The 16,838-nt window shown below is 49.8% G+C and overlaps 1 protein-coding gene across 2 annotated transcripts; it reads right to left on the bottom strand.

Moving 5' to 3' along the window:
- Positions 1-592: 592 nt before the first annotated feature.
- Positions 593-8,663, bottom strand: TMEM150A (transmembrane protein 150A). Of its 2 annotated transcripts, none has more exons than XM_063138841.1 (7): positions 8,519-8,663; positions 5,097-5,144; positions 4,897-4,983; positions 4,598-4,665; positions 3,613-3,740; positions 2,300-2,399; positions 593-1,711 (listed from the first exon to the last, which is right to left on the bottom strand). In XM_063138841.1, the coding sequence occupies exons 1-7, from the start codon at positions 8,581-8,583 to the stop codon at positions 1,470-1,472; spliced, it is 738 nt and encodes a 245-aa protein (XP_062994911.1). In that variant the 5' UTR covers positions 8,584-8,663; the 3' UTR covers positions 593-1,469. The 2 variants fall into 2 exon arrangements, with proteins under 2 accessions (XP_062994911.1, XP_062994910.1); XM_063138840.1 differs by having other exon boundaries at positions 2,300-2,477; positions 8,519-8,662.
- Between the last annotated feature and the right edge of the window lie 8,175 nt (positions 8,664-16,838).

Below are 16,838 nucleotides of genomic sequence, written 5' to 3'. Positions count from 1 at the left end.
AGCCCTGCTCCACAGCATGCAGGTGGACAAGCGAGTTGGGCAAGATGGGGCATAATGACACAAGGCAGTGGAGGGGGGAGCTCTTGGCGGAGGAGCTCTTGTGGCAGCTGCACGTGCCCAGCTGCCTTTCCAGCTAAGGGAGGGAGGCTGAAGGGTGGGGGGGAAAGGGCTCAGGCCTTTTGCAGGAGCGGACACGCCCACCCTGCTGCTGCTGCTGCTGCTGCTGCTGCTGCTGCCCTTAACCTCACTGACGGCAGCCACAGGGAAGGGCTCCAAGTAGCACTGCGGAACTGAGCGCCCTCTGCCACCCAGCACAGAGTGAGGCCAGGGAAAGCTGCTGTGTTGGCAGTGAGCACAAACCCTGCTTGGGATCTCTTGGCCTCCGTCTCCCTTTCTGGTTTGGGCATGAGGCAAGGCTTGACCCGGTCCCCCAGCACTTCAAAGCAGTGGCCTTGGTGGGAAAGACCGCGTCCTCCCCACGGCGTCTCCTGGAGGGCCCACTTCCTCAGCAGGGAGCAGGGCTGGGGGGGCTCTGCCTCTGCTGGCACGCCTCTTCCAGCTTCATGCACGCACACACCAGACAAGGCACAGCTCTGATACAACTCTTTTTATACAGATCTTATATAGAGATATATAAAAAAGTTCTAAAAAATACCCAAACACCAGCTGAGATGTTGGGGGCTGAGAAGCGTCCCTCTCCCCCAACCAGTTAGCAATGGGAGAGCCCAGGGAACCTGTAGATTAAGAAGGTGGCGGGGGGGGGGGGCAGAAAGGGTCAGCCGTTCCCCTACGACGAAAGTCCGGTGTTATTTGCCCCCTACCCCCCAGTGCATTTTGTTTATTCATTCGAGGCCAGGATGTGGAGGAGGCCTGTGTCTCCCCAAAAGGAGTGGCAGGGAAGGGGCATCTGCCAGAGGTAAATGCATCTCCCACTGCAAAAGCAGCCGAGGCCGGGCCTCTTGCTTGCTCCGAAGGGGAGGGAGAGGGGAGTGGCAGTGAGACGCAGTGGCAGTTCTAGGAGCAGCTGCCGTTTGCAGGCACCCGGGCGGCCCCTCCGTGGACAGGTGGAGCTGGGCCTTGCCTAGGATGAGGCTGGGAACCGCTGTGGCTCCCTTTGGCACTGATTCAGTAGCCCTGAGGGGCGGCCAGAAGGCCACACTCTGCAGCCAGCAGGGAGAGGCAGGAAGGCGACAGCCAAGAGGTGCCTGAGGAGTCTCGCACCTTCCTGGCGCATCTCCCATCCAGGGCCTTAGAGAAGCTGGCAGAGTGTCCCATTTAGACCAAGGGGGTGTGTGGAGGGGTAGTGTTGGCTGCAAGACGTCTTTTAAAAAAACCTTTTGGTACAAAACTAGAATCACCAGGAGGGAGAATGTGCCGCTCTTCCCCCATTGGGGGAAAAAAAAGGCAGCCCCCTGAAAGCTGCGGGAGGGAGTGAGGCAGAAAGTGTCCCCCCGCCCCCCGCCCGGATCTCATATCATGGCGATGCTCTCTGGGTTGCAGTTCAGGTGAGTGGAGGTGCTGCTGCTGCCGGGCGACTTGCACCCCCTGCTGTTCGAATGCTGCAGTGCAGCCACCATGGTGTCATTGGAAACCGCGCCGAATTCATAGGTGAAGGTGCCGTAGAAGACCAGGATGTCGATCACGAAGACCCACTCGCAAATGGCCGCCAAGTGCTGCAGGAGGAAGCTCTCGTGGATGAAGAAGATGCCACCTGGGCGAGAGTCAAGGAAAAGCAGGAGAACTGTGCTGTGGCGTGGTGGTGGTGGGGGAGCCAAGAGGGCACCTTTGCCCAAAGAATGCAAAGCGCGCCAAAACACCTGAGGTGGCCCACGTTTGGGTGGAAGTGGCAGAATCGGACTCCCCAGTTGTGGGTTGAGTATTCGGGACTTCCTTCAGGAGATGATCACTTTCCCCATTTGGCCAAACATCGCAAGAAATGTGTGTGAGTCACCCGCGTAAGGAGATGTCACAGTTTGCTAGGACACCTTCCCAGCATCTCCTTTCCCCACTATGAAGGAGCAGGCTGGAAAACCTGCCTGCAGTGATTCCCAGGCAGAATGTCGTCTGTGTGGCCAGCAAATGCCTGAGAAGCGGGCAATCCAGAGAGAAATGGAGTAAAAGCGCCCATTGGTGCAATCCGGCCCTGAGGAGACCCCTTCGAGTGAGCAGACCTTGCCCAGGAGAAAGGAAAACCCCGAGAGAGAGAGAGAGAGAGAGAGAGAACAAAGGCTCCACTGGCCCTTGCACTGATGGTGCCCAGCTCAGACTCCCACACTCAGAGGCTGCCAGAAAAGGATACTGAGGACAAGGGAGATTAAGGCCACGGTGGTAAGGGAGACACGCAGGTGCGCCATCCAGAAGTCCAGCGCGGAGGCGGCAATGTGGTAAGAGAGGGCGCACTGGAGGCAGACGAAAAGCAGGCCAGCTGGGAAGGCGACACCGGCTCCAATGTAGTGAAGTGATTTGGCATGGTCTACCTGAAGTGCAGGAAGAGCCCAAGTGAGCACTGCAGCCCCTGCCCGCCCGCCCACCTCCTCCCCGCCATCCGTGGGAGGCTCTCTCGCCTTCCCCGTTCAACACAAGACAACAGGGCAGGGCTCCTCGCTCCATTTCTAGGCCAGAGAGGGAGCCCTCTCCATCCCTGCAGCCAGGGTTCTGCGTCAGGGCCCCAAATGCCTTGGGCGAGCCAAGTTCGTGGGCCTTCCTGCGGCCCCACCCGCTAACTAGCACGGGCCACAATCTGCACACGTCGCACTACAAAGAAACACAGTTGTACGAGGGAACTTTCTCCACTCTGCGATCCTTAATGGCTCCTAAAACCCACTGCTACACCTTACTTTGCAGTTGGCCAACTCTGCAGCAGCTTCCGCTCAACCTCCCCCTCATTCCTTCCCACAGCTGTGCGCCTCCCCTCACCCCAAACCAGTAGTACAGTGTCTGTGGGCTGCCTTGGAAGACTCTCCATAAAATGCAATTAGTGCAAATACTGCAGCACAATTCTTAGCCAGCCGTACAAACACTTAGACATTGACACTGGCTTCCAGACTTTCGAAGCATAATCCAAAGTGCTGGTCTTAACCTCCAAAGCTCCAAATGGCCTGGGACAGCCTCCTGTATAAACCTGGGCAGCCTCCAAAGTCCTGCTATCACCTTCTGAAGTGAGGCAGGTGATGACAGGAGGGGGGCCTTCACTGACATACCCCCCCTTGTGAGGTTTGCCTGGCACCGTTTTTTATTTGCTCAGGCCTTTTAATCATCGGCAGGGGTGGCATTTTATTCAGTTACTCTGCTGATGGTGCGCTTTTGCTCGGTTGTTTTAATTGTGGTTTTGTTCTTTTATGGGCCACTCGGAGCATTTTTTGAAGGGTGGCCTCCAACTACTCTTAAACAAAACCTCGGCCATGTGCTTCTCCCTTCAATTCAGGCATTCCTTTCCCAGCATGGGCCAAAATCCAGCTATGCGCCAAGAGGATGTCCCCTCTCTCTCTGTAACCCCTCTCTGCAGATGAGATGGGAGCAAAAGAAAGTCGACTCTAAGGGAGCTGCTTGGCAATCCACTGCCCCCCTCCCCAGGGGGCCTCGGCTGCTTTGATGCCCCCCCTCTCAGCCAACCTGGAAATTGCCCACCATGACCAGGCCGGCAGCGTTGGTGCAGCCCGTGACCAGGGCTGTTGTGTTCACCCAGGAACTGTGGCTCTGCTCAATCAGCTGTCCATAGCGCAGGAAACAAATGAGTACCACTGATGGAGGAAGAAAGAGAAGCCGTTGGGAGGGCTGCGGAACGGGCACCACGACTGCTGCTGCAAGGCATGTTTCGGCAGGCAGCCCGCCTTGTCCCATTTGCAGGACGCAAACGAAAGCATGCAGAATAGAACGCCGGATGCAGAGTCCAGCTTCCTGAGAATGCCAGCGTTGAGGTGGCTGACATCCCCAAACTCTCTTGGGTGGAAACTCTGAAGCCAGAGCTGGCAGTGACCCTGGCTTTCAGTGGCTGCAAGTTTGCATCCTTGACATTTCCATGACAGGAATGCCAAAGCCATGCAAATTGGCTTAATTTGTAGAATTCACGTAAAGTCAGAAAATTCAGTTCTACGTGGTGCAGACCAGCTTAGCTTGCCACGGGCAAAATTCTACCCTAAAGGACATAGAGCCCTGCTTATACACTTAGGGCAGACTATATGCTTCCCTGTATATTAAAGAAAAATCTGCTAAGAAACATTTATTTCTAAAGCGTATATTATACATCATTGGTTTGACTCCACTTCTGCATTTTTTGAAAGCAAACTGCTCGGGGTGGGGAGAAGTGGCTTTCTGAACAGGACAGCCCTTTCAGAGGAATGGCTGTTTCCAGGAAGGCCTTTGCCATGCTCTAGGACAGCCCTCGCAGAGCAGCCCTGGCTCCCGAGTGGGTCAGCAGGGCTTTCCCCAGACCAGCAGGCTCTCCTCCGGCCAATGCTGCTTGCCTGTGTTCCTCTTGGAGGCCAGGCACTACTCTGGAAAACCCCAGCCCCTTGGGGCTCCCCTCCTGGGCAGAGTGTGCTTCAGGAAGGAAACCGGCTGGGTTCTAAAAGTGGGGAAAGGGAGACGCAGCACATACCCATGAAAGCTCCAATGTTTCCAATAAGGCTGAAGAGGCAACTTTCGGGAGGGTAACTGCCACATTTACTGCGGAAGAAAGGACAAGAAAAAAATCAGCAAGAAGCAATTCATCCTCCCCCTTTGCACGGATGCTGCCCAAGTGGTGACCTTCTAATGCTCTCAGAGATACCACACCTGGAGAGGCAGCTGTTTGTGCCCCAACCAGAGGCAGCTGTTGGCTCATCCCCAGGGATGCAAGGGCAGTTGCTCTCCCTGGAACATTAGCGCCTGATAAGCCCACGCGGCCTTCCCCCTCACCTGATCAAAGGGACATCCTCCAAGGTGCAGCAGCTTTTGGGGTAGCCATGCTTGGCAGGATCAGCAGAGCAGGACTCGTTGTACGACCTGAAACAGGTTGGACAAATTGGCAGGCTTTCTAGAGTGCTCTGGAAAGGGGAACACCCAAGGAAGGAGGCCCACTAGCGCCCTCCTACTTTACGCGCCACTGAAGGACTCACCAGTTCTCAACAGGGCAGACGTGGTGGTTCATCACTGCCATGGCATACCTGGGAGAAGCAGAGAGAAGCAAATGGGTTAGAGTAGCAACAAAATTGGGTAGGTCAAGAAATGAGATCACAACTGTTCCCAGAAGACGGTCTTATCCTCCCTACCTGTAACTTTTCATCTGACTTTCAACTGCAAAGAGTTGGAAGTCAACTCTTCAACTCACCCAATTCGTTCTGTATAAACTGAAGCAGGCAACTGACTTGAACAAGCTTTAACACCCCAACCTGGGACAAGTTCCACAAAGAACGTCTCCTCTGTGAGTTCCATTGAATTTGCAGGATGCCCAAGGGAAGGATACAGAAGGGTTTTTTTACCAGCATCAGGAATCTGAGCTACAGAAAAAGCATGTCTTCCTCTAGGTGACCCAAGGGGTCAAATGTTGGCTGCCCCCCCCCCGGCCTATCAGAGGTGTGTGTATGTGTGGGGGGGTATAAACAGGCCAAGGATTCCAAGGACACCCCCCGTTGTCCTTCCTAAAGAGCATAGCACTCTACAACTGAGGGACAAAGTGGCAAGCAGGCACCTCTTTCTATGGCTTTAGGGTCCCCCACCTACCTGTATCCCAGGAATCGCTTCTAGGTCAGCCATCAAAGGGTTGTCCCCACCCTTCAGGCCCTGCTCACCTAACGTCTTCTCTCGGGACAGCAATTCAGAGCCCCACTTGTTCAAAGAGTCAATCAAAGTTTGGAGCTGGGAAGTACCCATTGTCACAAGCAAGAGGAGGGATTCTTTGCCCACCACCTTCCTGCCAGGGCAGCTGCAGTAAACCGTGTCACCCTAATCCTGGAAGTTTCCACCACTGGGAGGAAGGCTATGGAAAATTCCCAGCAATCCCAGAGCTTCAGGGCTGACACTTTCAACTTGTTCTCTGCTTCTGTGCTGTTTACCCAGAAAGCCAGCCCAACTGAGGATTGTTGCAAAACAGCCTCTGGGAGACAAGATAAGAATGTGATCTCTCCCCCACCCCCACCCCCACCCCCACCCCCACCTCAAGGGTGACCTTGAAATGGAAAAAGAAATCAAGCAGGCCTCCTAATGAGCAAGTGTTGTAATAATAAAGTGTTGAGAGCCTGTGTGGTGTAGTGGCTGAAGTGTTGGACTGGGAGTTGGGAGATCCGGGTTCTAGTCCCCACTCGGCCATGGAAACCCACTGGGTGACTTTGGGCCAGGCACAGACCCTCAGCTCAGCCTACCACACAGGGTTGTTGTTGTGAGGATAAAAATGGAGAGGAGGAGGATTATGCACACCGCCTTGGGTTCCTTGGAGGAAAAAAGGCGAGATATAAATGCAACAAATAAAAATAAATAAATAAATAATGGGTGACTTCAATTATCCTCACATTGACTGGATAAATGCATATTCTAGTCATGACAAAGATGTTCAATTTCTTGATGTCCTAAATGTCTGTGCCTTAGAACAGTTGGTCAAGGAACTGACCAGAGGGGAAGCAACCGTGGACTTAATCCTAAATGGTGCTGCCCAGGACCTAATACAAGATGTAAATATTGCTGAATCGGTAACAGTGACCACAGTGCTATCAGATTCAATATATACTTAAGTGGGAAACTGCCCAGGAAGCCCAACACAGTCACATTTGACTTCAAAAGAGGTGATGCAGTCACTCCACTAACCCAGACCAGGACCAGAGAGAGGGTGGTCATGGCAGCAGCAGCAGGACCCCGGGTGATGCTTCGCTCCCCGGAGGAAACTGCTGAAACAGCAGCCAGGAGAGAACCAGACTTCCACCTCAGGCCTGTAGGCTTCTGCACAAGCTTGTCATTCTATGGCCCAATGACACATTCGTCTTAGCAAGACATGGAGCAACGGTCTGTTTATTCACCATCCCTTCTATGCCAATGGTGTTTAAAGACCTGCCCCTTCCTTTGCTGCCTGTGCCCCCACAATTGCTTGCACAGGGCTGCAGTTGCCAGCGAAAACGCTTCACATTGTGCTCAGGGTTCCCCATCACGTTGGGTGCATTTCGTCCTCCCTCCTGTGACTCTGTGCTTCTGCTGTGCTCACACTTTGCATGCAACCCAGTGGACCCTTCATGGAAAGGCGGCTCTGATCCCCCCACAGCTGCATGCGCGTGTACTGACTACAAGGAGCCGTCACCAGTGGCAGCCACACCTCGGTACAGGAGATTAAAGTGAGCGAAGAGCTAGAGGGGCTTTCAAAATGGCTGCTATTGTGCCTGAGCCAAGGCAGCAGGGCAAGACAAACATTGTTTCCATAAAAGCACAGCTTCATAGTATTACTCCATCTGATTCCCTGGAACGGAGCTGGCCAAAAGCCGATTCCACACCACATGGCCACGGCCTCCATCACAATGTCCTTTGCAAAGCCCCCACCATCTCCCCCTCCCCACAGGAGGCGGAAGACAAAGTTCCTTGCAGTGGCTGCAGGCTGAGGCCGGGACGCGGGACGCCCCTGCCTGGACCACAAGCTGCTATGGCGGAGCGGGGCCATGTGGAGGAGCCCCCTCCTTCTCTGGGCAAGTTGTACCTCCGGAACTGTGCTTACTTTCCCAAGGGGAAACTTACCCGCCCTTGTGCTGTGGGACCTCCAGCTGGAAGTACTAGATTACGTGTTAAAAGTAATGCTGAAGAGTGGCACAAAGTCATCAATCAGCCTTTTAACTTGGCAACAAACGCTGCACTCCGCAGGCCGGGTCCTCCTCCAGAGAGGCCAGGGCAGCAAGCAAGGTTGGGACATGGTGTCTGCACTCTCTCAAGGCAGCCAAAATAAAATAAATGTGTTCCCTATTGGAAATAGGGCCACAATTTTTGAAACTACTCAAAGAGGTAAGCGACCCATGCCAATGTATTGCACATTTCATACACGGAACATCTGATAAAATCTGGAAGGGAGAGATTAAATCTTTCAATTTGAAGTAGCTTTAAGTTACAGGAAGGCAGGTTTCAGCTGAAGATAAGGAATACTCTTCCAACAGCCAGAGCTACATAGGCAGCAACAAAACAAAACAACAGAAAAAAAGGGGGGAGGCCTAGTTCCCTGTTCCAAAGATGGGGGTCACCTTGACCCACTGTGGAGGGAAACACTGTGCGCCATTCAGGTGTCGTTTACACTGTACTGGGGCAAAACCTCAAGGTGGCAAGGGTCTGTGTGGCCCAGGAGCATGTGCAGAGAATGAGAAGGGCACAGCTTGAAGACGGATTTGCTGAATCTCCCCATGGCAAGTGATTCTCCCAGCAAAATCCCTCCTGAGGGGGAGGCCCAACTCCACAGAAACACCCCAGAGCGCAAGGACAGAGACCTGGCTGGGAGCCCCAAGGCACAAGACATCCGCGCACTTTTCAGGCTAGCCTTCCTTTCATGCACAAGCCAAACAAAAATGAAGGCAACTCTTACACAATCCATATTCCTGTGATTGAGAAGGCAGAGAGGCTGATGGGGAGGAGGATCCACGCTGTCATTAGTGAGTGCAGGTACACAACAGGTGTCTGGGGGGGAGGGGAAGACTCAGATGAGGAGGGAGGGGAGGGGGGAAGGAGAGGAAAAGGGAGGGGGCGGGCGGGCGGGCACTGGCTCTAGCTCAAGGCCTCCTGAACCATCAGAAGTCACCTCCTGGAAGAGAAGCAGAACACAATGGGTCAGTCAGGCAGTCTCAGCTGCTACAAAGTTTGCAATGAAAATATGGGAAAGTATGTACTGCAGCCACCAGTTTCTGAGACTGCACTAGAAAGGACTTGGGGGAGGCATGTCGGTTCTACCACCCCACGTCGGGGAGAAAACCATCATCACAGGTCACCTGCAACGGCCCACAGGACACTTTCCTGCCCCCACCGCCACTCAGCAGCATCAACGGCTACAAGCTCTCCCAAGTCCCTCACGCATTCAGCCCTTGATGCGAAGGCTGTAGGAAGTTTGCCTGGAGCCCAGGAACGGCAGGTTTCACGGAGCAACTCCCAGGCCCTTGCAGCCTCCACGCAGCCTCCCTGTGACAACTGAGGGGGCCCCTCCCCTGGGACGGCCCTCCCCTTCCTCCTGCACATGACGATCGCCACCCGAGGCCCTCCTCCAGCCCCCCCCCAGGGAGGTTCAGAGGATGGCAACAACTGAGTGGGCCTTTGGGTTGTCACCCCACAACTATGGAACGCTCTCCCCTGGTACCAGCATGGTCATCCTTCCAGTGCTCGGTGAAGACTTTCCTGTTTTCCCATGCATTTGACAGCATACGATTTTTATTGCTGATTGTTATAAATTGTTTTTGCATGTAAATGGTTTTTATGTTATGTTTTAGACTGCATTCTTAAGATTTTGCTTTCTGTAAACCCTCCAGAGTTTGCCTACTGAGCAGTAAAGGAATGAAAGAAACGATACGAGGGGGAAAGCAACGTCAAGGCGCTGGCCGCAGCAGAGGCCTTTCCCGCCAGACCCCCAGCTGCAGTGGGACCAATTCCATGAGCATTCCATGAGCTCAAAGCCCTTCCTCAACGATGTCTGACCCAGCCAGCTTCCTCCCTACTGAAGCCAGACAAGAGCCACCCGACTGCACCGTCAGTGGATTCTGCACCCGGTGGGCACTTCTAGACTCTAACTGCAGGGAGCTGGCTGGCTGCCGCAACTCCCAGCCAGCCAAGTTCTCCCAGATCCGTGACTCCTGAGGTCAGGAACTCTGTACTCAAGGGACACTTGTGACCTGGAAGTTCCTCTTTCAGTAGATGTGAATGAATTCCCAGAGTGCTCAAGGTGCCAGCAAGTCAGGACTGGGCAAAAAGCCCCCCAAAGGACAAGCTCCTCTGCCCCCCAACACACAAAGCACCTGCCCTGGAAACCTCTTCTGTGCGGACAACTGGACCGTCTCTAGGCCGATGCAGGACCCTTGCCTCTTTACAGGCATGGTCAATGAGTTCAAGATTGCCGAGCGGTCTTGTATTAGAGCATCTCTCCCTGCATGCATGCAAAGCAGATATAATTTATGGCTTCATGCAACAAGTTCTTGTGAGTTGAAAAGATTACACATGCTCAAATAAATAAAACAAGCCTCCTTTAAATTCCAGTAAATTAATTCCCAGCTTCTGCCAAGGACTTTTTGCAGTTTTATGGAGCAACAGAGGTCGCTTTTGTTTTTCTTTTATTTCTCAACGTTTAATATCTGGTATACAGCTCCACCAAGCCCTGCCTAGCCAACAAACAACTTCTCAAGCACATAGCTCAGTTTCCAGATGATTCCTGTATGATGTTGGTACCCCACTGCTGCATTCTGCAATAGCTGCAGCTTCTGAACTGGTGGAAGTACAGTTCCACATTAACCTATAATGGCACCCACACATAACAGCAGCAAATCATAGAATAGCAGAGTTGGAAGGGGCCTACAAGGCCATCGAGTCCAACCCCCTGCTCAATGCAGGAATCCACCCTAAAGCATCCCTGACAGAAGGTTGTCCAGCTGCCTCTTGAATGCTTCTAGTGTGGGAGAGCCCACAACCTCCCTAGGTAACTGATTCCATTGTCGTACTGTTCTAACAGTCAGGAAGTTTTTCCTGATGTCCAGCCGGAATCTGGCTTCCTTTAACTTGAGCCCGTTATTCCGTGTCCTGCACTCTGGGAGGATCGAGAAGAGATCCTGGCCCTCCTCTGTGTGACAACCTTTTAAGTATTTGAAGAGTGCTATCATGTCTCCCCTCCATCTTCTCTTCTCCAGGCTAAACATGCCCAGTTCTTTCAGTCTCTCTTCATAGGGCTTTGTTTCTAGACCTCTGATCATCCTGGTTGCCCTCTTCTGAACACGCTCCAGCTTGTCTGCATCCTTCTTGAATTGTGGAGCCCAGAACTGGACACAATACTCTAGATGAGGCCTAACCAGGGCCGAATAGAGAGGAACCAGTACCTCACATGATTTGGAAGCTATACTTCTATTAATGCAGCCCAAAATAGCATTTGCCTTTCTTGCAGCCATATCGCACTGTTGGCTCATGTTCAGCTTGCGATCTGCAACAATTCCAAGATCTTTCTCATTTGTAGTATTGCTGAGCCAAGTGTCCCCCATCTTGTAACTGTGCATTTGGTTTCTATTCCCTAAATGTAGAACTTGGGTTAATTTATGTAGAACTTGGGTTAATCCTGGGTTAATTTATCCATACATTGCTGCAGTGGGTGCCAGATGCGTTCCATGGCCATTTTTAATTTTCAACCTCTGATCAGGCATTGCTGCATGTTTGGAAAGGGACTGGAAAGTATCATCTGTGAAAGTTCGAGCACATAACTGGGAGTGCTCCTGGATCCTATGCTGGCCCTAGACCTTCAGGTGGCAAGGAGTGTGAACGCTCACAGCTGACACACTAAATATAGTTGGGCAAACAAGGAGTGTGTTTGTCCAACTGCGTTGTGTGTGCCAGCTGTGAGCATTCCTAAGTCAGTCTGATCTGGCCCTCCCTGGATCCCCTGGATCTTAATAACTGTAGACCAGTATCAAATCTTCCATTTTTCAGCAAGCTCATTGAGGGGGCCGTTCCCTTCCGACTCCAAGCAGCTTTGGATGACACAGATTTTCTAGACCCATTTCAAACTGGCTTCAGGGCAGGATACAGAGTTGAGACTAGAGCTGTGCACCGCTTTGGATCCAAATCCTGAATTCAGAAGGGCCTCAGGGATGTGTTAGCTTCAGAACACACAAAAGAAAACTCAAGTAGAGGAGATTTGCACTTCAAAAACACACAGAGGTAAGAGAAGGGATAGTGTGAACTTGATTATACAACTTCTCAAATTGCTCTTTGAGTAGCTGCTCTGTTTCCTTGAAAAATCACATTTTAAGCAGTGGATTACAGAAATTCCAATGCACAGATGTTTCTGAAATTTGGTACACATAAGCAATTCCAGGGTATCTGTAAGGTCACCAAAATACATAGAATCATAGAATAGTAGAGTTGGAAGGGGCCTATAAGGCCATCGAGTCCAACCCCCTGCTCAATGCAGGAATCCACCTTAAAGCATGCCTGACAGATGGTTGTCTATCTGCCTCTTGAATGACTCTAATGGGAGAGCCCACAAACTCCCTAGGTAACTGATTCCATTGTCGTACTGCTCCAACAGTCACGAAGTTTTTCCTGATGTCCAGCTGGAATCTGGCTTTCTGTAACTTGAGCCCATTATTCCGTGTCCTGCACTCTGGGAGGATCGAGAAGAGATCCTGGCCCTCCTCTGTGTGACAACCTTTCAAGTATTTGAAGAGTGCTATCATGTCTCCCCTCAGTCTTCTCTTCTCCAGGCTAAACATGCCCAGTTTTTTCAGTCTCTCTTCATAGGACTTTGTTTCCAGACCCCTGATCATCCTGGTTGCCCTCCTCTGAACATGCTCCAGCTTGTCTGTGTCCTTAGAATCATAGAATAGCAGAGTTGGAAGGGGCCTACAAGGCCTTCGTGATTTGTGGAGCCCAGAACTGGATGCAATACTCAAGATGAGGCCTAACCAGGGCTGAATAGAGAAGAACCAGTACCTTCTGCGATTTGGAAGCTGTACTTCTATTAATGCAGCCCAAAATAGCATTTGCCTTTCTTGCAGCCATATCGCACTGTTGGCTCATATTCAGCTTGTGATCTACAACAATTCCAAGATCCTTCTTGTTTGTAGTATTGCTGAGCCAAGTATCCCCCATCTTGTAACTGTGCATTTGGTTTCTATTTCCTAGATGTAGAACTTGGCATTTATCCCTATTAAATTTCATTCTGTTGTTTTCAGCCCGGCACTCCAGCCTATCAAGATCACTTTGAAGTTTGTTTCTGTCTTCCAGGATATTAGCTATCCCACCCAATTTTGGTCATCTGCAAATTTCATAAGTGTTTGTCTCATGAAAAATGAGAAAGTTATGGCACTTTGCTTTGACTGGTTTGCCTGAAAAATCATTTTTACCAGTGGATTACAGGAAAACCACTGCACAGATGTGTCTGAAATTCAGCACACATGACCACCATCAGGACATCTGTATAGTCACCAACTTCCATGTTTAAAAATAAAGAGTTTATAGATTTTTTTCCCAATGCAAGACTATGGGAATGATTCGGACATCTGAATCTTGCTTTGGATTTGGTTCTGAAGCGAATTGGAGGAGGTCCATTGACCCAAAGCAAATCAGGCTCGATTCGGAAGGTCCAAATCAGGATCTGAAGCAAATCAGAGGGTCTGCACACAGCCCTAGTTGGGACCACTATGGTCACCTGAATGGATGATCTACGCTTGAGTAGTGTGTCTGTGCTGGTACTTTTGGATCTCTCAGCGGCTTTCAAAACCATCGACCATGGTATCCTTCTGGACTGCCTAAGGGATTTGGGAATCGGGGGCACTGTGCTCTAGTGGTTCCAGGTGCCATCCTTTCCCCAATGCTATTTAATATTTACATGAAACCGCTAGGATTGATCATCCACAGGCATGGGGCGGGGTGCTATCAGTGTGCCGATGACACCCAAATATATTTCTCTATGCCTTCAATAACAGCATCAGTTAAGGATAGTGTGTCTCCTCTGAATGAATGCTTGGAGGTGGTAATGGGCCAGTTGAGGAAAAACAAACTGAAGTTGAATCCAGACAAGACGGAGGTGCTTGCTGTCAAGGGCTCTGACTTGGGTTTGGAGGTGTGTCAACCAGTTCTGGATAGGGCTACACTCCTCCTAAAAAGACTGTGTTCACAGCTTGGCGGGTGCTCCTAGATCCAGCGCTCCAAATGACAGCCCAGATAGATGCGACGGCCAGGAGTGCCTACTATCAGCTTCGGCTGTTGCATCAACTGTCCCCTTTCCTAGGGCTGGAAGACCTAAAGACGGTAGTGTGAGCACTAGTAACTTCAAGGCTCAATGTCTGCAATGCGCTCTAGATAGGGCTACCATTGTGCCTAGTCTGGAAACGTCCACTAGTTCAAAATATGGCAGCCAGGTTGGTCACCGGTACATCTAGGGGTGACCATATTACACACCAACTCTAAAATCACTTCCAGGTTACCTGCGGGATTGCCTTCTCCCGTACAATCCACCCCACACACTTAGGTCCTCTGGGAAGAATTTACTACAGTCAGCTGAAACTAAGCTGACAACTGTTACCCAGAGGACTTTCTCTTCTGCTGCTCTCAGGCTGTGGAATGGCCTGCCAGGAGAGGTTCACCAATAGTTTTTCTAAATTCAAGAAAGCTATAAAGACTGATCTCTTCCAGCAAGCCTACCCAGTCAAAATTTAATATTGTATTAGTATTTCTATGTTTTAATCAGTTTTATGTATTTTATGGTATTTGTATCTAATGTTGTTCCCCGCCTCGATCCAAAGGGATGTTCATCATCATCATCATCCAATCCTTGGTTACGCTATGGTTGGACTATTGCAATGCACCTCACATAAGGTAGCCTTGCAGAGTTTATGGATGCGTCAATTGGTGCAAAACATGGCAGCTGGGCTCCTAACCAGTCCATAGCATCATGATCCCATCACCCCAATACTGAAAGATTCCCACCAGCTGCCCATTGTTTTCCAGGGTCAATTAAAGGTGTCTGTTTTAACCTTTAAAGCTCTAAACGGCTTAGGGCCTGGCCAAAGTGGATAAAAATCAATGATTTAAAAGAAAAAAATTGGATTTTTTAATTTAAATTGGATTTTTTTTTTAATAAAATGCTTTTTGAGGAAAACTCTATCTAAAGATAGTTTTCTATTTAAAATACATTATAGTCCAAAGGTTATTCATCATGAAATAAGGATTAGTTTTTAATTATGTAGCATGAGGCTGTTTAAATTTTTTGGTAAATGAATTCCATTAATCCATTCACAATGTCATGCTCTTCCAGAGGTTTCTGTAAGATTATTTTTCTCCTTCCAATAAAGTACAGCAGAAAAGTTGTCCAAACATGAATGATTAACCTATTAAACTGGAGATGGTTCACCTCTCAATAATTTCATAATTATCTATGATGTGTTTCTAATAGTATAACCAAATCAGCATTTTTTATATATAGAACTGTGAAACTAATCTGAAAAGTTGCTATTCTAAAAATGAAACCTTCATCTGGTTGTAAATATTAAGATTATACCAGCAAGAATGAGTCTTTGGTAACTCTGAGTTATCTAAAATAGAGCGAGGAAGAGTGCACTTTTTTGGTGGTGGTGGTGTCACATGATTAAACTGAGTCTTTCTGAGTAGTGATTTAAATTATGATTTAAATCAAATTGATTTAAATCAAATCCACCCTGGGCCTGGCTATTGGAGGGGCCGCCTGTCTCCGTATGAACCTGCTCAGTTACTGAGATCTGTCGGAGAGGCCCCACATGTGGGGCGTACAGGAAAAGTCTTTCTCCCAAACTCTCTCTCTGGAGTTATTATCAGACTCCCCACTCCATATTCAGAAGGGGGCTTGAGACACAGCTTTGGAACGTGGCTTTTAAAGCTGTTGTGCTTTTTAAGGTTGCTTGTAGTGTTTGACTATGTTTTTATTTGATTGTTTTATCTTCTGACTTTTTTATAAACCACCTTTCAGAAAGGTGGTACAGAAATACAATTAATAAATAAATCTAGCTAACCCTGTGGTCTCCAGAGTGGCCCCCGTGAGCCTCCCAGAGGCCCCCTCCCCTTGTACAGCCAGGTGTGCTGCTAAGCCTCAAGCTGTTCACCGTCTTAATTTCTGAAGGATGGGAAGACGTTGAGACTCTCCATGATGTGTTGGACTGGGACTCAGTAGACCCAGGTTCTAGCCCCATATGGCCATGAAGCTCACTGGGTGATTTTGGACCAGTCACCAACTCCCAGCCTAACCTTCCTCACATGACTGCTGTTGTGAGGCTAAAATGGAGAGCAGCAGGATCACATAAACCCCCTTGCAAGAGGAAAAATGGTGGGATATAAATGTACCGTATTTCTTCGATTGTAAGACGCACACTAATTTCAGTACCACCAACAGAAAAAAAAACCCTAAGACACACCTGCGATTCTAAGACGCACCCCATTTTTAGAGATGTTTATATTGGGAAAAAAGTGCATCTTAGAATCGAAGAAAGGTAATAATAAATAAAAGGCTAACGTCTACATTCTTTGATTGTTAAGTAGCCATAAATATTTACAAATTAAGATGGATGGCTACTAAAGGACTTGAGCTTTGCCTGTGAAGTGTGCCTGCTGGAAGTAGGAAGAAGGAAAAATGATTCATCTGCCTGGCAAACACTGGCTGCGTTCAGACAACCTGATAGTTAACGGTGGGGTAATAATTAACTCAGCAGTTGTTTATCTAAAGGGTACTCTCCACACAACGTAATAATCAACTGTGGTGTGGATTAGGATCAGCACTGTGTTGACTCTTGGCCCATGCTGAGTTGATTCACTCATCCGCTGCTCTTTCCCCCCTCTCAGTCATCCTGCTAGTATCCCATCAGCCATTGCTGTTGGAAATCTACTTTACCAGCTGGACTAGAGCGGCAGTCCAGCGGACTTTGATCACTCTTGCCTTGCGACTCTGTGGCTGACAAAATTACCAACTGTGGCCAAGGAAATAACTGACGGTGCCCTCCACACAACACAATAACCAATGGTGGTTCAAATAGCCAACTCTGCACAACGTTGGTTAAAAAAACTACTTCCACACAACACATATTAAATAACCACCCTTTGACTATTTTTGTCTGAACCCAGTCTGTGAGTCAACCAGAACTGGGCAGGTCTGCAGGATGACAGGGTCTTGGACAGGGAGAGTGACAGGGAGTTTG

Source organism: Elgaria multicarinata, chromosome 12 (genome assembly GCF_023053635.1).
Source record: "Elgaria multicarinata webbii isolate HBS135686 ecotype San Diego chromosome 12, rElgMul1.1.pri, whole genome shotgun sequence".
Taxonomy (NCBI): Eukaryota; Metazoa; Chordata; class Lepidosauria; order Squamata; family Anguidae; genus Elgaria; species Elgaria multicarinata.
Note: the sequence above shows the minus strand (reverse complement) of the source record. Positions and strands in the feature narration are given on the sequence as shown.